Genomic DNA, 21,216 nt, shown 5'->3' with positions numbered 1-21,216 from the left:
CTTTCATGAAATACGAATACAGTTTCTGAATATAACTGTTAAAATTAACAAAATACAGGCAACAACTTAATATTGCAGATAACAGAATTTTTCTTCCTCAGGAAGACTATGATCGTCTGAGACCTTTATCTTATCCTATGACCGATGTCTTCCTTATCTGCTTCTCAGTGGTAAACCCTGCTTCATTTCAAAATGTGAAGGAAGAGTGGGTACCGGAGTTGAAGGAATATGCACCTAATGTTCCCTTTTTGCTAGTAGGAACACAGGTATATCTGGTTCTTTTCTACTTTATTTAATAAACAATTCAGATCATTGTATGGTGCCTTTTCTTTGGGCTGGAAATTCAAGCCCAACAGGACCTGAGCAGCACCTCCTTCTGCCTTTGGAGGAAAAAACCTTAGAGGTGGCAGAAAAACCTAGATCTGTGTTCTATAACGAGCTACCTCCATTCTGTTAAAACCCCTTGTTATATCCATTGTAAACAGGGTGGCAAGATTGGCTGCATGTCTCCATGTGACTTTCTAGAAAATCATGGGACTTACAGAATAAAATTGTCTGCTCATGTTACTGGAATTATTAGTCACATGCAATATTAGCTGAAGCAAAGGAGCAAGAGGAGAAGTGAGACAATTTCCTCTTGCTTCTTGTGGGCTGTGGACTGGGCTTGAATTACAAAGTGACCCACATGTTGGTATTATGTTTGAGTTGATCTTTCTGCCACTGCTGGATATACATTTTGGTATTCCGAGATGATCACATCTAACTGAGGAGCTGAATTACAGAAAAATGTTTGCTGCTTCTGGATGAAATGTAGTAGTTCACAGCTTAAATTGAGAGCCTTTGGATCAAGGAGGGTCCACGATCTGAATCATCACATGACTCCATTTTTATAGACGTAATAACTCCATTAAATAAATAATTCTTTAAAGAGAGAGTATCATATTGCCTACTGACTTTCATTTAGAGAAAGTATTCCAACATGACTCCAGTCTTTCTTGCTAGATTGATCTTCGTGATGACCCGAAAACTCTGGCAAGACTGAATGACATGAAAGAGAAGCCCTTATCTGTGGAGCAAGGACAGAAGTTAGCAAAAGAGGTAAACTAAATGAAACCAAATAACAAAGGAAAAAAAAAAACCCTCCAATATTTCCACTGGATTTTTTTCTTCTTTTTCCACTTTGCCCATTTCTTTTACCAGTCCATGTATGAAACTTTGTGACTGGTTACCAGTTAATAATATTTACTTTCATTGCTGAATAGAGGTAACAAGCAGACCTGTGTAACTGCACTTCCCTGTTAGTAATAGTTCTCATTTTCTGTGTAGACACTTGCAAAAGCTATGTAAGCATTAGTCAAAACTAATTAAAATCACAGACTCTTATTTTTGAACCACAAACTGGTCATGGAATTATTTCTTGCTGTTTAATTATCAAAAATTCCTTAAGAGCCCACTACTGATCTAAAGAGCTTATTTAATGTTTCCTTTACAAACTGACCAACCTAAATACCTTCCAGATCTTTGGCCAAAAGACAAATCTTACTTTCTGCTACTGGAGGATACACATGCAGATAACTTTTCTAGATCACAACCAAACATTGTAATGTCACCATAGGGGGGAAAACGAAGAAAGCAGAAGTGCACAGATTCAATTGAACAGCTGAGATACATTGCTATTGAATTAACTTATTTTCTTGACAGATAGGAGCCTACTGCTACGTGGAGTGTTCAGCTTTAACACAGAAGGGACTGAAGACCGTTTTTGATGAAGCTATTATAGCCATTCTAACTCCAAAGAAACACACAGTGAAGAAGAGAATAGGCTCAAGATGCATAAACTGCTGTTTGATCACGTGAGAGACATTTGACAATGGCCAGGCTTACTGTGAAATTCTACTGATTTTAAATACAATGCATTAAGTATATAGGAAATTTGTTACAGGTTTGAAAGCTAAACCTATGATTTTGCCTTCTACAACCAGTGAAATCCAGAAGAACAAAATCAAACTCAACGAACTTGTAATAAGAAGCCACCACATCTGTTACAAATATTTTATTCAGATTGGAAGGTACAATCTCTCAGGGTTACATAGTCTAGAGGAAGCAAAAACTGCACCATGCGGAAACAGCATCTATGTGCTTTTATTGAGTGGAGATGCTTGGCCTGAAATACTCTAACTGAATTTGGACAGTCTTCTGCTTTGACTATATATATATATATATCTTTAAAAAACAACTTTTGCACAGTCTGTATGGAATCTGCACAAAGAAATACCTTGTCTCTCTTTGCTCCAGTTATCTGCTTTTGTATGTAACCTGCTTCCGGTTCCAGTGTATCCACAGAGGTGCAATAATCAGACCAGCCACATAGCCAAAGGTAGCTCCGAGGGAACAGGAAATGGGCCATACCTGAAGGGAGAACACAAGGTAAAAGCAGACAGTGAGGAAAATGTCTGGGGTTTTTTGTACTTTGTGAGCACAAAATCTAGGTACTGAAAGACAGTAGTCTTACTCTACTTTAAAGCTTGATGTGCTTTCCTAAAAATGCCAAAAGCGTAACAATCATCTTCATGAACACTAAATGCTGTTGTACAGTTTTTAACATGCATTAAAATGTAAGCAGGCTTCTGGCTATTGCAGACTTTAGTTTGATAGTCCCAAAACTATGTGAAAAAACCCAACAACCTAGAAGTATTTATATCCCCTGAAGTGTTCAGCTAACCTAACTTCCTGTTCTGCTGCCTACGTTTCGGAAACCTACAGATTTCTTGGCAATTTCTGCTTCCAGTCTCTCATGGTGTTTTGAAACTTTTAGAGGTGTGTATAAATGAACTTGTATTCAAATAAGGCCAGAGACTGAAATGGATAGAGGTTTGTTGGTTGTTTTTTTTTCCCCTTGAAAAGTAAGCAGAGGGATGAATTTCCGTCTGGCTAGTACTAGGGAGGGAACAAATTTGGAAACTGACTGAACATCTTGCACCCAGTTCAGCAAACACATAGTAAGCCGTTTATGTTCAAGAGAGCTTTAATTATAAGCTCTATTTCCTAGTATAAGAACAGGGAACCGACTCAATACAGCTGACTCACCTTCACAAACCATCTTGTACTGAGGCAGAGTGGTAATGGAATTCTCCCCTCACCCTTTTTTTGTTTTGTTTTTTTTTAAACTGGCATTGATTTGCTGGAGGAGTGGCCTAAACAAAACTTAACCAGTCTATCCTCAGATGTAGCTTATATTACCCAGCCCACTACATACTGCATATGATGAAAGTCTCAACTAAGTTGGTGATTAAAAATATTTATTGCAGAATAAACTGAATTCCCATCCCTCTTCGGAATTCTCCTTCGCCTATTGTTTTGGGTTTTGTTTTTTTGCCAGGACAGTTTTGTAAGTCCTGCTGTACAGTGCATATTCCTGAAGTAAGTACAGACTGGACTCTCATTCTTTTAGTTTTTAAATTAAGGGGGATATTTCCCCCTTCTATAGTACTTGAGACTGAGAAATGCACTAGACATTAAAAGGACATATCCTGATCTCAGAGTCCAGGCTTCTTTTCTACTTCATTTTGACTTGCAATTCATGAATATCAAATGAACTTACTCTTAATGGTACTGGTTCCTCCTTTCATTCATTTTCCTAGCTCTGATTCTTCTCTTTTGTTATCACTTAAAATAATATATTTATTCACATCCTTTGATCACGAGTATTTCAGCTATGAATAAGAGTAATGTATTTTGTCGTCTGCTCTTTCATCTTCAGACTCCTCAGCTGTTTCATCTTCACATTCCTTGGCATTTACAGTTTTATATGTTATTTGGAGGTCTTAAGGAGTGTAGCAAAGATGACTATAAACAAGGTGCCTTAGGTACTCTTTACTGACCTTGTTTCATTCTTCCATTTTCAGACATTCTGTCTCTGCTACTTGTTTTTGTTGCTGAGTATTTTGGCTGTTGCCTCTCAAACCAAAGATCTGCTCGTTTTCATTCATTTAAACAGTGGTATTGTGTATTGTAGATCATCTATAAAGAGCCTTGAGATGCTTTGGTATGATAAGATATTATGTATATTTGAAACTCACATAAGTTTGTGGCCTTGGCTAAACTTACACTTCAGGTGGATCTTCTCAATTTTTAAAGGAAATGTAATTATTTCTAACATTTTTCATATTACTCACATCTAAAGGACAAAACAATAAAGTCCCTGCAACCCCAGCTGCTCACTCAGTAACATTCAGTTGAAACATGAGTCATACTTTCTTATCAACTGATGAAGTCAAATACCACTCTAATAGCCACAAAACTATGGACAGAGGCTTCTTAACTTAGTGGTCTTTTTACATCAAATTCTCTGAGTGATCAATGATCCTGCGCTAAATTTTTACCTACATTAGGTGAAATTGTAGTTGTCTGTTTGCTTTTCAGAATTTAGGTAGATGATGGACTCTGAATTGACCATGTTTCCTTAACCAGAGAGTCAATATCCCTGATGACCCATTGACCCAGTATATTTTGGTATTTTGTGTATAGTGGGTGATTGTTGGTATGATTAAAAGAATTTCTGATAACTGTTGTGGCTTCCTTTACCTGACTGAACTGCAACTTGGGACATGTTTTTTCAATAGTTATGTAACTTCTAATATTAATTATGCCTCTGTGTTCCGAAACATTCAATTTTTGCTTTGCTTTTTGAAAGTAATTTTTACCTTACAGATGTTTCAGGCTGTCTCACTCAACATGTGAGTCTCTGACCTCTGAACCCTCACCAATGGCAGGTGGCAAAGATGGGGGACAAAGGGAAGAAACCATAAAACACTCCATCTCCCTGTCTATGAATAAGACAGAAAAGAACACCACCTCATGGCTTTTAGTGGCATAAAACAGAACGGTACTAGGCCAGGTACTTGTTCTTATTGTGCTGCTCAGATGGCCCTAAGTAGTTCTGAAGGCAGTTTGACTATCCTTCTGAAAACCCTCTAAGCACAGCAGTTAAAAGCCTGGACTTAAGAGCGTTGCTGTCCTTATGCTATTTTCTCTAACCCTCAAGACAGGGCAAAAAAAACCCTGTAACAAACAGGTAATAATACCAGTCCTGCACCTTTATTCTTGACTGCTGGCCTTTAGACTACATATAGCCAGAGGCACCCACTGGTATATCTAAAGCAGCAAAGTTATCAAAGACAGATTAAGATACGGCTCTTAAGTACATCAGCTGCACTAAAATAAGAGCCCTATCATATGCTTTTATCTGTCTATGAAAGTGGGTTGGTTTTTTTTCTATGAAAGTGGGTTGCTTTATTTTGTATTAGCTGCTGGCCTCATTCTTCTGAGACCCAATCACTTTCTGCTGGACCTTTTTTAATGACTTTGACTTACTTGATCAGTCTGCTTTTGCCCTGACTTTCATATTATCTCAAACTTGGTTTAACTTCCCTAATTTGGTATACTTACTGCTTGTAAGTGACAAAAATAAGCAGCTAATATCTGTCCGCCTGTTCCAAGAGATTCCATTCTGCTTGTTTAAAGTATGCAACTTGTAATACACCCTTCTCATCCCCTGAGAGCTATTCAGCTCAGTTTCTTCTGCTTTACACTCCCTTCTGCCATGAGGAAGCTGACATATCCTACCCCAATACTGATGTCTAGGCTGGGTCAGCAGCAGGGGAATAAGATCTTAGGCAATGTCCCCTAGCTGCTCTTTTTTTCAGGGGGAAGAAGGCTGATCTGGAGAGAACAGTGTGGGGAGTGCGGGAGACAGGACAGAACATTTTTCATGAAACTGATGAAATGCCTTGTCTGTCCCAGCAGCTGGGAGGCATCAGCTACCATTCTCACACCCTAATACAAGAAGAGTCAGTTTACATATCAACTGCATGATGAACAGGACAATTTAAACAACCTGTATATGATTACTAGGAATCTGAACAACAGCTTGGCAAAAGCAAATCTTAACAAGAACAAAAAAATGCATTTTAAGGGATAGAGCATGAGCCAGTGGTTAATGCAAAATGATTCTGACTTCTGCTATTCATTTAAATTTACTTTTTGCCTTTTCATCTGGCAGCAGTGTTAGGACTTCACCAGGGGTTCTTTAGGCTAGCTAAATAGGCACTGCAGAACTGCAAGATTGTTAGTATGTATTAGAACTCATTTTAATAATAAGGACTCAAAATAGGAATTGCCAACCTTTCAGGACACAAACGAGGTAGTTTGCTCAGTGCTCTTTAGAACACCTAAGATTCCATGATGTGAGAATGCTTAGCATATTGCATGGAAAGCAGAGCATGTTGCAGGGTCCCAGCAAGGGATGTAGCTAGTTAAACCAGAATTCTGAATGCATGACAGTTTTGTCATCTATTAAAGTCTGTAACTTGCATCCCATGCAATGGGAATTACATAGACACTGCTAAGGACATAAAGGCCGGATTCTCATAGACCAGAGGAGCAACACCCTATTAAAGTTTTTAAAGATACTGTATAGTAAGCAGCTGACTGCTGGAACTTTCATTATACAAATGCTAATACAGTGGGGCAATCTACTGTACTTACTTTTCCTTTTAGTAAACTTAGACTGCTTTTCTCATATTCCTGAACTCAATTTTTTGTATGCTTACTGTTTCAAAAGACCCATTTCTGTCAATTAGAAAGCTATGTAATAATTTTTGTTTCATTTTAAAACTGAATAAATGAGCACAATTACTTTCCCTTCCTGTTTCTAACATGCCTTAAATTCCTGATTGTTTAGTCTGTACTGTCTTAAAAATTTCAGTACATGCCTTTAATCTATTTTGGTTGCATACACATGTTAACTAAAAGTGTCTTACCACATTGTACAGAATGTGTGTGTTGACAAGCACACACTGAGAAGAAAGTGTGAGGTTTTTTGCAGGCTGGCATTTGTAACTACAAGTTGGTTTTGTGGATTTGTGTTCTGAAGTTACAGCAAGCATAACTGCCTTTGATCTCACCATTAAGGTTTACATTGAGAAAACACATTAAATAAACAATGATAACCACAATAAAATGGAAAGAGCTTCTACCTCTGTTTAAAAACACCTCCAACACCGCATATTACCCCTTTTATTCACATTAAGCAACTTCTTACACAGCAAAACTTTCATAGTAGGTAGTAGTTTGAAAAACAGATACAAGAAGGAAACTCTCTTAGCTGTGTTAAGAACAACAAAGTAGTGTGCAAGTTTATAGACCTATTTCAGCTTACTTGATTAAGCACCAAGAACTGTACCCAAGATTCTCCAGATTATTTTTCAGGGTACAAATGTCTGAAAGGTATCTAAGGCTAATATTTGGCTAAATGACATGGCAGTCAGTCAACTCAATCAAGTTCTATCAGCACTATTATGTGTGCAGTATCCAATATAAAGTTGGAATATAGCACTTTAACTTCTACCTAATGATAACACTGTAGGCAGAATATTGTTTCAAAGTAACTTTTTATCTTTAGTAGCAGGTAATACAGATCAAAATTACGCTACAAAAAAACCCAGATGGATGGGTGAACATGCACATAGTTACACCCAGAGACATGTTTTAGAAGTCTGATCTCAAAACATGCAATAAACCCAGGAACTCCACAATGTGCACAATCCAGTGGTTTTTCAATGACAAATGCCATGTCTGGAATGTTAGTTCCACACATACAAAGCTGCTGATAAAGTTTTGGTCTTTAACTATACCATCTTGTTCTGCAACTAAATTACCTCAGGCTGAGTAGAAAAAGGATGTGTCTAGGCAACACCTAAATCATCCCCTTCTGTTTCAGTGAGCAACTGTAACAAAGTTATTTTCTACTTCTTTGCTAGATCTGTCCTAACTAACTGTAACCCTTACTTACCTACTGTGTGTCAGAGAGCTAGAGGCAACTGGAGATGGATGTACAACCCTAAAACTTCTGAAGCATAGCCATATTTAAATGATCACAATTAGGTGTTGCAAACCCTTCCAAAAATGGTTTCAAAATTAGATAGTCATCTCAAAACACTGACAAAATTATTCAACCAGTCTAACTGAAACATGTCTAGCAGAGTAAGTCTTGAAAAGTTTCATTCCATTCCTGCAAGACAATTACCTTTACCTTTGTCTGAGACAGGCTGAATTCTGCAGACCTATAACCAGGAGCAACCGTAGACTAGGCCTCCCTTACCAACTATTTTGCAGTCACAAAACAAATTTTTCCTAAAACTAGCAGAGGAGAAATACACATGGCCAAAGTATGTTAAAAAGTTGCTTTAAGAACAATAGAATAATAAATTCCTGCAAGACAATTACCTTTACCTTTGTCTGAGACAGGCTGAATTCTGCAGACCTATAACCAGGAGCAACCGTAGACTAGGCCTCCCTTACCAACTATTTTGCAGTCACAAAACAAATTTTTCCTAAAACTAGCAGAGGAGAAATACACATGGCCAAAGTATGTTAAAAAGTTGCTTTAAGAACAATAGAATAATAAAGACCAATGAATTATCAGGATATCAACTGAATTTCAGCAATATATTTTATACTTCTAACAGAAATTCTTTATATATTTTCCATTCTGAGACCTTATTCAGATAACTAATGTTATTTCCAAAATAGTATGTTCCTATTAAGTAATATTTACTTAGCATAAAGGTTGTTGTATGCTACAAAAATGCATTTTACGTTATTATTTTTAAATGTAGACAGGCCCAGTAATCTGAATATCCCCTGTATGCAATATTTTTCAAACAAACATGGAAAATAAAGTAAAGATTTTCTGAGACATCTGTATTTATCTCAGTTTTGTTGCATGTCACAAGAGGTATGTGCAAAGAACCAGTACGTTTTCTTTGGTTTACAAACCACAGCCTGAAGTAGCATTTGGGTTTTAGCCATCAGCTTGTGAATTGGAACTCTTGGTATGAAATTAATCATCAGGTTTACTCCACAGAACTCTGAAGTACATTGAAGTAAAACCAAATTCTAGTGAAAGGTAGAGAAGACATTGACATCTGATTTTCTGATCAGGTAAGGTATAGGTAATAGCACTGCAGACTTCTCAGCTTCTACTGGTATGTCTCAACCATGATGTAAAGGAATAACTGCAATTTAATACTTCAGTTCTTCTATTAATAGTGCAGGAAAAGATGCTAGTCCCAATACAGACAGCTAAGGACAGGGAAAAAGATGAACCTCATGTTGCTTTTTCTTTAAAGGACACAAAGCAGCAAAGTGAGAGCAGAAGAACTGTCATACATATCAGTGTGGCAATTCAGACAACACATGCCTTACAGAATAGTACAGGCAGCTCTATGCAATAATCTACTGGAATTCCAGCATACTCAGTACTCCCTTCAACCTCTTGTTTGCTTCAGGTGAGTGACTACAGGATGTTTGCATTTGAGGCCATTTCTGTGAACAAAACAGACTTCACAGAAGTGGCTTTACATACTCCACTTTCTGAACTGGACTATGTCAATTTAAAAGTTGACTTAGACACTCTCAGACTGTACAGGTTAAAGTGTAGGCACCAGATGTGATAAAGTGCTGTAAATCCTGACTAAATTGAAAAGTATACCAATTGCAGACATTCTGCTAACTTTTTGTGTGAACCCCAGATTATATTAGACTGTTCTAACACAGCTAATTCAAAAGCAATAGCATTTTTCATGCCAAACTCATAGTGCATTTCTGCACCTGCTGGATATTACATGCTTTTTGCTAACTTTTGATGTTTCAGGGCTACAGAGCATGAGGGCAGCAGCAGCAGCAGCAAACCTTTGGTTTGCTTTATCATGTGATATTTCTCAATTACTGCTGTTCCATCCAATTCTTGTAGATACCAATTTTACCTTGTCTACAATACCCCTCCAATAATGAATTGTCTGAAGGAAAAAGTACAAACATAGCTGTTACACGACAAATACTAACCATAACCAATACAAACATCAGAACCAGGTTTTGCAATAAACAGGCTTAAAGGCCTTAATGCTGCTCTCTAAAATGGTAATACCACTTTAGTCTTGCCTACATAATAAGATTTAAACCACATTTTCTGCTTTAGAGCAGAACCATTTGCACTACAGATTACAAAACAAAAAGAATTTGTTTACAACACAAAGTCTAAAATAAGAAAATGATAACAATTGCTAATGAAACCTGTTCTTATCTCAAAAGCTGGTCTGGAGTCCAAAGACTACGCTGTGCCATTTGAGTCCTTTTTTTGGATAGGAGAAGGGTAAATCTAAAATTGTAATCCTCAAGCTCTCTGCTTTGAGACTAATACAAGAAACAGCTGATGTCAAAAGCATGACAGCTTAATACTTTACTCATGCAGATGCCCAGAAGTAATTTGGTTTTGCCTGGGTTCTGATTACTTTTAAGCCACATTAAGATCTACATGATTTTTTTCTGACCTTGCTTGGGACTTAATCTGTAGGTGTTCCCTTTTAAGCATACCAGCTGGATTAAGTTCTATACAAAACACTAACAGTCATTGTATTCTGGGGAGATATAAAAAAATATTATTTAAATAATAAAGAACTACTTCTTGCAACTGTATTATGTACAGATATTTTTATGTTCAGTAAGTCAGTGGTTAGATCACTCAGGGGACAGACAACCTGCACTAAAGATTTCCCTCCCAAATGAAACAGATTTGCAACAATAGCAGAACCCTTTATGAGGGCTATTCTTTCCCCTGTCTTAGGCAGAAGACAACACAGAAAGCACCTCTCCTCTTTCATTGTTACAGTAAAAGAATTTGCTACAAGTTTCTGTAACCACCTGATACCAGACAGCAAAAGGAATACTCTTGCAAAAAGGAGCTTTGTGCTAGAGCCCAGTTGTCCTGGTTGTGGCCAGGATAAGGCTAACTTTTGCAGCAGCCAGGAAGGCACACTAGGACCCTGGGGTTATTCTATACCACCTCATGTCCCGTGGAGGGGACAGGGGTACCCTTTGTTTGGTGCTGGGTCGGGTCAGGGTGTGGGATATGTGGATGAGCAGCGATGGATTCCTCGGGGTCAGCGATCACATGTGAGTCTTCAGCTGTTGCATGAAGTTCACTGCTTCCCCAGAGAACCTGACTCCTAGTATATCTCAGCTTGGCTGAACTGGGAAGGAGTGTTTCCTGGGCAACTACTGAAAACGCCTGCCAAGGACACTTCCTCTGCCACCTTCTATGGATTGGTGACCAATACTTAAGAGATCACCTTCACAAAAATATTAAATTCTCAATAGGTGATTGAAAACTTCTGAGAGTTGTGAACTGGATCTCTATTAAGGTACTTTAAAGAGGCTCATTTCTGCCTTGAAAATCTGTTGGCATTTTGGTGCTTCACTGTGTTGCTTTGCTGAGCCAATTGGACTTTAAAAAAACCTAAATTGCATTTTAACAAGAACTTCTTTCACTTCCCCTTGTACATCAGATCTTAAAAAATTAGCACTTAAAACTGCATTTTTCAAAGCTTGTTGAAGTGGCAGCCTGTAGGACTAAGAGACAAACTTCTCTATGGCTGCTCTTGAACTGCTCACATGATTAAAGCAATGATCAAGCAGCTCAGACCCAAAACTGAACATAAGATTTCTTCCCCCATCCCACTGTTTAAAACTGTACAAGGTGAAAGATGGAAAAGTGAGGACGGGGAAAAATTAGAGGAACTTAAGAGAAAGAATACAGCAGCAAATGCTCTAGATCTAGACAAAAGAAAATTGATTTGATGAAGGAATTGAGAGTCAGTTGTCTCCCCTGACAACTCTAGCATCAGGAGTATGTAAGAAATGAGGGTGGAGATGGTGAAGGAAAAGGGAAATGCAGACACAGAGTTCCTGTTGCTGCCTGAATTCTCTGGGGAGCATTCATGCCCAGAAAGGGCTAGTGACAAGTTCAGATATCTGAGATTTCTGCAGATGCTTTGCTGTTCTGAGGATTCTGATAGTGTCTTTTTTAGATATCTAAGTATAGATTATAGAGCTAAACTTTCATCAGTCATGTTTGGCTTTTATTGACCTGGGAGAGTTTTCAAACAGAAAAAAGCTACCAGACCATTATCAAACTTGTGTCTCCCACCATGGGAAGATGGGGGAATGGCGAAAAATAAAAAAATTAGCTGTACCTGAACTATTTGCCTTCATCTATTTGTGTCTTTGTTTTGTTAATCAGAGCGCCCTGACTTAATAATTAAGCTTTCCTTATATCATTGGTGCATAAAAGGTGAAAGTTTTATACACAGCATATTAGCAAAGCCTGGGATTTTGGGAATAAAATAACACCTGCCAGATGTGACATGCTATTTAAAAATCCTAACTGAGCAAGGAAAAAGTGCTTGCTTCTCATCAGAACAGGGAAGTTAATAAGACTTCACAAGAATATAGGAGATTTCATTTCAATGAATCCCTTGATTTTTGGGTTACATTCATGTCCATCAACAATTAACTAGTACCAACACATACCCATGTCAGATTGACAGTGAAACATCTTGTAAGATTAAAACCTGATATTTTTACTGAAAGTATTAACCTACGCCTCTGATATTTCTGAAATACAAATTCCAATGTCTCATTACACTGCTGCAATCAAAGACTGGTGGTATAAAAGCAGGCTGTTAGCTACTTATGGAAGACAAATTTCCATTGCAGCTGTAAGCCATAACGTCTCTACAATATCACAGAGGAAAGTGTGCTGCCTGTTATACTGATTTCTGAAAGGAACCTTTGAAACCATCTGCTTAAGAACAGGCATGCTAGATACTACTCAGCTAAGAGCATATGAGTTTGGTAACCAGAGGAAAGAAAATATCCACTGAGCACATTTAGGAAGAAGCACCATCATTTCATGGCAATTGCAGACTTCAGTTTCTCCAAGCAAAAAAAAAAAAAATTATTAAGAAAACAGCACCAACATTTGAATTTATCAAGACAGAATCTGCAATGCCAGCTTCATGTTTTTTCTTGTGAAACTACAAAGCTAATGCTTGCCTTCCTTTGAAATCAGAAGTGTTTAGTACAGTGCTTTGGGCACACCATTTCCACAAATCAATCCAAATCCATTTAAAATACATTCTGTTAAGTGCTTTTATGGAAGGCAGAGGAGCTAAACCACTAGGAAAGCATCTTTCCTTCCTTACCCATAAACAATAAAAGCTACCAAACTGAAGGCAAACTTGAAGTTATTTTCAGGATTTCACATTTCTCCTCCTGCTTAAGTAGCTTCTTCTCATCAAAATCCTTAGAGCTCTATTTCACAATAAAATTCGCATGCAACAGACACTCATAAGTCTGTAACAAAGAAACTATTAAAACTGGAGGTTAAAATGCTGCATTTTACTTCCTTACACTGTGAGCACAGATGCTTCCAATGACTTTTTTAAATGTTTGGCATAAATCTGTAGGAACAGCTTATGGGTAAGTCCAATTTACCTGTACAGCTTCAGATCAATTCCTGTGTAGTCTGCACATCCAGAGAACTAGTATTTATGATAAAGGTGGACATACTAACCTGCCAAGGCCGATCCCAATCAAGAGGAATAGGAAATGCTCCAAACCAAGCTCCAAGTATACTGCATATGCTAGTAATCTGTAGACTGCTTTCCCAGATGGACATAGCTCTGTAAAAACAGTGTGTTACAAGTTTTCAATAGCAGCAAAAGTTTCCATGTCAGAATGTTAGATCTGATTTCTCCTGAGATTTTTGAGGCTACAAACGGAATACAAAAATTCATATATTTGATAAACAGCATGTAAGTTTCTCCTGAAACATAAAAACTACATATAAAAAGTAAATTGCATATTTTCGCTATAATTACAATCTTTCTATATCTTTTTCTTGAGATGTTTCCTGCAAAATCTAACTTAATTTACCTGGAAATACTCCTATTGAGCTTGAAACACTGCTTGACTGAGCAAATAAATCTGTCTCAACGATCCTGTATGCATTGCAGGGAGAGACAGACATGAATGGGGAGTATGGGATTGTGCAGAAAAGCTCAGAGTACCTTACGGTGTAGACATGCTGCTATTATTTGACAACTGTGACAATTTGAAATTTAAAACAGAAGTCCACTCTGAGAATATTCCAAAGCAAATTTCCATCGGCTGAAAAGAAACACTGCAAATAAGTGTAACCTGCACACTGCAGCCCTTCAGCAACAGTGAATCCAAGGTCAAGTACACTAGCTGCAAGATAAATTTACTGCACACTAAAGAACTCTTGCACTGTCAATCATGGCACACATCATATTATAAGGGACATTAAATGACTTCAGTTCTCAGTTTATAGCCTTCTAGCACTACTGACTTCAAAAGTTTGGGAAAAGTTGGATTTCTGTTTAATAGATGAGCACTCACTGTCATCAGTCTACCAAGTGATTGCTTTGGTTTGCTCTGCTCAAGCCATGAACATTTCAATATTGGTACTCATTAAGAAACAAGAACAGCAGAAGTTCAGAACACAGTAGGGCACAATTCTGAGACAGGAACACCAGGTGAAATCTTTGCTTCAAATCAGTAAAGTAGGAGATCCAAATCTTAAGTGTGCTACATCCCAGATTATGAACAGACACATAGCTTTAGCTAACAGATAAAAAAAGATGTGCGTTTTTACAGCTCAAAGACTAGATGGATAGTAAACTCTGAACCTTGCATGTAGTGTTTATGTTACATGACATGAACACATTTAGAAGAGTCTAAAATTTCTCACTTTACTTCTGAGTACACCTAACTCATTGCTGCATTTGCTGCTGACCGAACAGCTCACAAATGTAAAGCCAGCGTTTTTACTGCTTGCAAAATAAAGGTCTTACAGACTACAATACTGACAGTGCAAGGCTGACATTTTGAGCAGAACTCTTTCTTTTACAACCCCATCCCTTTAACTTACAGCTCTTCAGCTCACAATCATACCAGCCTAAGATTTTTTTTTCTTCAAGGGAAAGGTCCTGATGTAACTGCAAAACTGTTCAGGAGTCTGCACACAGAAAATTCTTGTAAATTATTTGCAGAAGCTGAATAACTGAGTAGAGAGCTGTTAGGCAGCATGGGGAAAAGAACATTCACTGCAGCCTTAAAGCAGCAAAAGAGCCAGCAGAATATACTGAGGACTGACTGAGGTACATTTATACCCCACGAGACATCTTATGTGTGTAGTAGATTGTAACCAGATACTGCTGTACCATATGGAGATGTCAGACTGAGTCCAAAAGCAAAACAACAGAATTAGCAAGGCACAGTGCCCAAGTGAAAAACAGCCATGGGTAGTTTGGCAACTGTTTAAGCTGCTAATTCAACTGCTCTGCAGCATGGACAGTGGCTACCCAAAGACAACCTGACTTGTCCCCCAGCATTATCCTGAAGGAACCAATGCTTTGATTCTCTCGTTTTCTTCACAGAATGTCACCTTTTGGGATTTTTGCAGGTATTCTTTAACCCACCACATGAACCTCTAATTTGCATGACACTAACAACTGCAGCAACATTTATAAACTTAAGAGTTTTACAAGTTTTTTAGTTTTTAATTACAAATAAACTACATTTACAAAGGAGATTTCAAGTCTGTGACAGTATGCAGTTCACAAAGTGATAAAATGGGTGTAATAAAAACTGGAAGAAGCCCTGAAGTCATGGTTTTGTAATATTTTTTGGCAATCTCCAAATAAAAACTTTCCTACCCAGGTGGCATCTTATAATTGCTTTTATACCAGAAATTTCAACACAATTTCTCAGACCAGTGACTTGAAACAAAGAGTTTCCAAAAGGAGCAAACTCAAATCAGAAATTGAAAGCTGATTTCTTAAAGACTTTCATGCAGGAGAACAGCCAACAGTTACTGAAACACTAACAATGTTTCGCATTTAACAACAGTCACAATGTTTCAGCCAACAGTTACTGAAAAGCCATTTATAAATAATCATCACCTGCTTCCATTAGTGCTGATAACCCTTTCTGTAGTTTTACTTCCCTCTAACTGCTCACAGCAGCACATGACAGCATATCAGTGCCATGACATTGGTTACAACACTAGATGTCAGAACAAGGAGTCCAGAGATGTTGGCATGGACCCACTCCTCCCAAATGCACAATTGGTGAAAAGAGCCCTATTCACAGCCTACTAAGAATGGAAATTTTTATGATATAGCATACACAGGCTTCCTTTTCTCACACATTCTATATGCACATAGACTGTAAATATGAGGGTAAGAACAAATGGTCCAAATTTCTTAAAGTAGAAAAAAATAAATCTATTTGCTCCATCAAACTGACATTTCCAATTCAAAAGTGTACTCGGTTTGGAAACTTGGAGCATGTGCAATTTTCTCTCTGAGCTACAACTGTGTTTCATGCAATTGTTTCATGTATACCAAAAAAACCACCCAAAAAACACCTCCCCTCCACTCCACCAACAAGCCAAACTATTATACTACAAATAATAAACCTGCAGTGTCTCATTGTCATGAGACAGCACATATAATCCACCTCCTAGAGACATGGGCACTCAAAGACTGATCTTGTAGTAACCCTATTAGAAGTGATTTTACTAGCAGTGACTCACTCTCAAGTGCTACAAGTAGGAACAGAGAGAGCTAAGCATGTCTACAGAAAAAAAATAAGCACTTTACAAGATTATCCCCAAAATACTTAAGTTGGACTGACTCAGTTATACCACAGCCATTATGATGCAATAGGTTGCATACAAGTCACTTGAATGTAACTTTACAATAGTCCTGTGACAAAACATTCCATCCATCAGTATTTTCACACTAGACTACCTTAAACAGCAGAAAACCATCCAGAGCAACAGCTAGGCAATTAGTATCTGTTACTTATTTACACTAAATAGATCAAGATAGGCTTTCTTTTTCTAGATGTCTTTTGCTGTCTTTCTGCAATGACAATAGCACAAGCACATTTTGATCTTATAAATACAGCACAGGCAAATAAGAGTAACAAAAATAAATGCCAGTAGTTACTTAAATCTAAATTGTATTCAGGTACTTTTAAAACCCATTCCTTTTTTATACTAAGCTATACTCTTAATCAGGCTTTTGAGCTTGATGCTCCAGTGCAATTCTATTCCCTAAACTTTGTTCAAGGCAACCAGCTGTATTGATCTTATCTAACCATCCTTTTCCTCCATTTAACCAGTCTCACCTCATTCCACATGGTTAAGTTAGAGACAGCCTTCTAATACATCATGTCTACACTCATCTCATGCCTAGACACAAAAATATTCCAACTCATTCATGAGGTCAAATGAAAAAACACAGGATTATTTTTAAAAGAGCTGCTTGCTACAACCCATAAAAAAATCTGCTACAGTATTTCTTTGCAGTCTATTTCCATTCAAAGGCTAGTCTAAACAAATATCATTATTAATAGACATTTTATTCAGATAATGTCACATGGCTCACAGGTGAGAAGTACCTACAAGTTTTCACAGCAAAAATGTCAAAACAACTGTGATCTTTGAGGTCTCCTCCAACCTGGTTGATTCTATGATTCTATGACTCTGTACAATAATTGTGCTGAAATAACATTAAGATCTAGACTGGGAAAGAAAGAAATTACCAACCATTCAAAATCTAACTGGGCACAAAGACAGACTGAGGTCCAACATCTGTTAGTTCAATTCAACTATTACTTCCAGTTACAAAACTTCCAAAGATGACTAAGTGAACCAGCAAGGATGTGTTTTGGCTAAACAACTCCATGCTTTTATTACAGCCTGTTCAACCCTGCCACTGAAAATAAGCAAGCAAAAATGACTTGAATAAGGATTCAAGACATTGTTCAGGAAGCTGATAACTGAGATAAACCAAAAGTCAACACCTGAAAGTACTATGAGAAGTCTAGTCTTGTCCTCCTCTATAAGAGTGCAAACCAAAAATAATTCCATAGGTCAGCAGTGCAAGACAAATTTTCACTTCCTTTTGAGATGAGACTTCACCCTATGAACTATTAAAAGGGAATGAATACTAACATCTTATTAAATCTCAAGCATATGTGGAGCCTCCTTATCTTTCAGTCTCCCAGTCTTTCAACAATCCTAGTATTTATTGAATGGAAAAAAGCAGAAGAGATAGAACGCTTCTGAAAAATACAGTATCCTTGATGCATGCTAATGCTGTGGCTGTCACTGAGGTGAAAGTGTGGTTATAAGGTTCATTTTACTTTAAACATATTCTTGAAAAAATTCTTTTCTTTATGACATATTCCACTATATATTATTTACACCAATTCTGTCCATTTCTATTCGGGGTAAAAATCAGAAACTTACCCATTTTTACTAAATACCCGTATCCAGGCCTGTATGTTTGGTCCCAACATGCACAAGCACTGTAAAGTAGTAAACGTAGACAGGAGAACTGCAAACAAAAATGTCTCAGTCACTGACCTACAAAGAAAGAATGTTACAATATTAAGTGAGGTAGTTACTAATTTCCTAAGAGTTTCAAGATTTAAGGAGATGAACACACCAACCCTCTAAGTCCATCAGTAAAAGCGTGTGCTTTCTTACATCTCATGTAGAAGAGTATTTTCTTCTTACTCTGTAGAATACTAAAGAAAGTTGGAAAGAGTTCCTCTGTTTATCTCAAGAATGAGATGCAGTAATTATTTTCAATGCCTCATACCTGTAACATTTTTTCAAAACCACAGTGTACCTCATATAGATCTTCAGTGCAAAATCAAAGTATACTTGGATATTTACTTCATTATCCCATGTACTTTTCTAGCTTGTTGCTGTGAAAGCAACCATGAAACCAAACTACATGATGCCATTATTAGCCAGGAACTTCGCATACCTCTCAAAACATCAGGCTGCTTCATGCCTCTTTTTTTTTTTCCCCCTAAAAAATTTCCTAAAAGTTAAAACACCAATATCAAAAGGATGAGAGATATGCAAGATGCATGGTTTAGAACCTTAGGGGAAAAATGGCTAAATGGAATACTGAAAAGTGTTTGTGCCCATACATTTAACTTAAATATTAAAGTAAAAGGAGTTTTTTGTAACAAAACCAAACCCAACCAACCAACTAAACAAGCACCCACCCTTCTTCTCCCAGCCAGGAGGGTACCAAAAACTATACAAGTACTTATACCAACATCTGCAAGGAGAACTGCCCTTTAGAATGTTTAGAGAAAGAGAGGGTCTTCTGACTTACTCTATGAGAGGTGCTCCATAAAGAACAATAATCGCATGAAATAGTATGCAAGACATGAAAAAGTATATACAGCATTTTAGAAATCTGGATATCTAAAAAAGAGCAATAAAGTGTCAGGATAATGCTTCAAAAGAGAACACAAGTTACATACACAGCCTAGATCTTATCAACAGCATTGTACTCTAATTACTTCTTTCATTTCAGCTACAGCACAGTATAATGTCATGGCACATTTCAGATCAGTTTTCCATGTGTTTAAATAATTAATTTAACATGATCACACTCCATCTAAAACTTTTTTCATGAACCCTATTATAACAAGGCAAACATACAAAAAGATATAACCAAAAATGACAAGATAAACAGAGATAATTTTATTGGATATTTTTACATTTGTTTTACATCTGACTCTCATGTCCATTCATAAAACACCAACTCTCACAGAAAATGGAAAAATATTTTAAAGCAAGAAAATATGCAATACAAAAAAAGCTTTCAACACTCAGAATCAAAGTTACATTAAAGAAAAAATCCTACATTTTGAATTTGGCACCTTATATTTGAGACATGACCATGACTTTTCTATAAATCTGCAAAAGACATACTTTTCTATGAACTTAAACAACATTTTCTGGGTACTCACTACATGATATAGAAGCATACAAAGCTGGTAAACAGTTCTGGTTAGGTCTGCTCTGATCAGGTCACCAATGCAAATCCATAGTTTCCCCTGAACCCTTTTTTTTCTGTTTTTTCCTTATGCTAGGCTGGGATGAAATCTCACCTAGAACATGAAGCATGCTTCATTTTTAAATCACAGGTGACTAAAATACTTCTTTTCCACAATGGTTTTAAGCATTTCACATCCTCCTTTGCATACAAAGATACTGCTTTTCAGGATGTTTGCTTAAATGTTTAAGAATCACCACATCAGAGCTACATCTTGTCTGACCCAGCAGGTTAGGAATGTGAGACTATCCACCTGACTTGAAAACTCTGGTGTATTCCCTTACTCCTAAGCAAGTTGTGTATTGCTCCAAATTCACTCTCTTCAAACCTATTTCACATTGGGATTCATACCTTTACTGCTCCCTGTTACAAACAAACTACAAAAAAAAATCCTCCCAGATTTAGATTCTTCTGTATGCAAACTTAATCATTCAAGGAAATGTAGCATTTTAATACCTTTCCACATCACTTTTAAAACTTCACTAAATTTGTTTAAATTGTAATGTGCTATTCTCTCTTTTATCTCTCTTTCTAAAAAATTACTGTTCTTCCTTTGAAGTTATTAGAAACTTATAACTACACATGAGAAATATTGATGACGTTTCCTTTTGAGTATATCTACTAATCAAGATTAGTCAGGTCTGGACTATGAAAGGAGTTCTGTGCCCATTCAATTTTTGCCACCATGCAAACTGTAGTTAGATCAGTGGCTGGGACTGCAAACAATGCATGGACAGGAAAAAGGGAAGCACAGAATCACTCACCTGAATAAGTTATTTACTGGTAGAGAAAGTTTAACACCATGAAAACACTGAAAAGCTTGTTTCAACAGGTGCTACACTCAGCTCATTCGTGGAAAATGACAATTCACCACCAAAAATCATCTTCTTCCTTTCTCATCTGATTATTTCTGAGAGTTTGCTTCCCCTCTGTATTGCCTGGTAGCGATTGAAGAATAATTAAAAAGAAAAATCTTACCTTGTGAGAAAACGAACTTCTTTTAGGAGACTGATTTGGTTTAAGGACTAAGTGCAAGATTACATTAAGGCTACCAACACAAACAGAGCAAACACAGAGCCACGTGAGGTGCGATCCCAGAACCGAGAATCCCTTGAGGAAGAACCCCGGCAGCACGGCGGTCAGGGCGGCGCAGGAGGCGCAGAGCAGGTTGGGCAAGCAGCCCCCCGGATTCCCCCTCCTTCATGCTGCTCCCAACAGCACCTGCAACACACCGACACACAGCGCCTCAGCACCGGCACGGGCAGCGAGGCGCGCCGAGCTCGGCTGGGGCGGACAGCGGGGCAGGAGGGGTGTGTTACTCGCGCGGAGAAATCAACCCTGAGGCGGCGGGCAC

General features: G+C 37.6%; 2 protein-coding genes across 2 annotated transcripts; one reads left to right on the top strand and one right to left on the bottom strand.

Moving 5' to 3' along the window:
• Positions 1-56: 56 nt before the first annotated feature.
• Positions 57-2,237, top strand: RHOQ (ras homolog family member Q; the record flags this gene model as incomplete). Its single annotated transcript, XM_009080361.1, has 3 exons — positions 57-266; positions 1,003-1,098; positions 1,702-2,237. Coding segments are annotated over 3 exons (462 nt in total), but the record flags the coding sequence as incomplete, so codon positions are not given.
• Positions 2,197-21,066, bottom strand: PIGF (phosphatidylinositol glycan anchor biosynthesis, class F). Its single transcript, XM_009080362.1, is given in 6 exon segments — positions 2,197-2,409; positions 13,475-13,583; positions 18,248-18,364; positions 19,134-19,225; positions 20,841-21,033; positions 21,035-21,066. Coding segments are annotated over 6 exon segments (657 nt in total). The 3' UTR covers positions 2,197-2,295.
• Positions 21,067-21,216: the final 150 nt, after the last annotated feature.

Source organism: Acanthisitta chloris, unplaced genomic scaffold (assembly GCF_000695815.1).
Source record: "Acanthisitta chloris isolate BGI_N310 unplaced genomic scaffold, ASM69581v1 scaffold25808, whole genome shotgun sequence".
NCBI classification, from domain to species: domain Eukaryota; kingdom Metazoa; phylum Chordata; class Aves; order Passeriformes; family Acanthisittidae; genus Acanthisitta; species Acanthisitta chloris.
The sequence above is the reverse complement of the archived record's forward strand: the minus strand, read 5'-3'. Positions and strand labels throughout refer to the sequence as shown.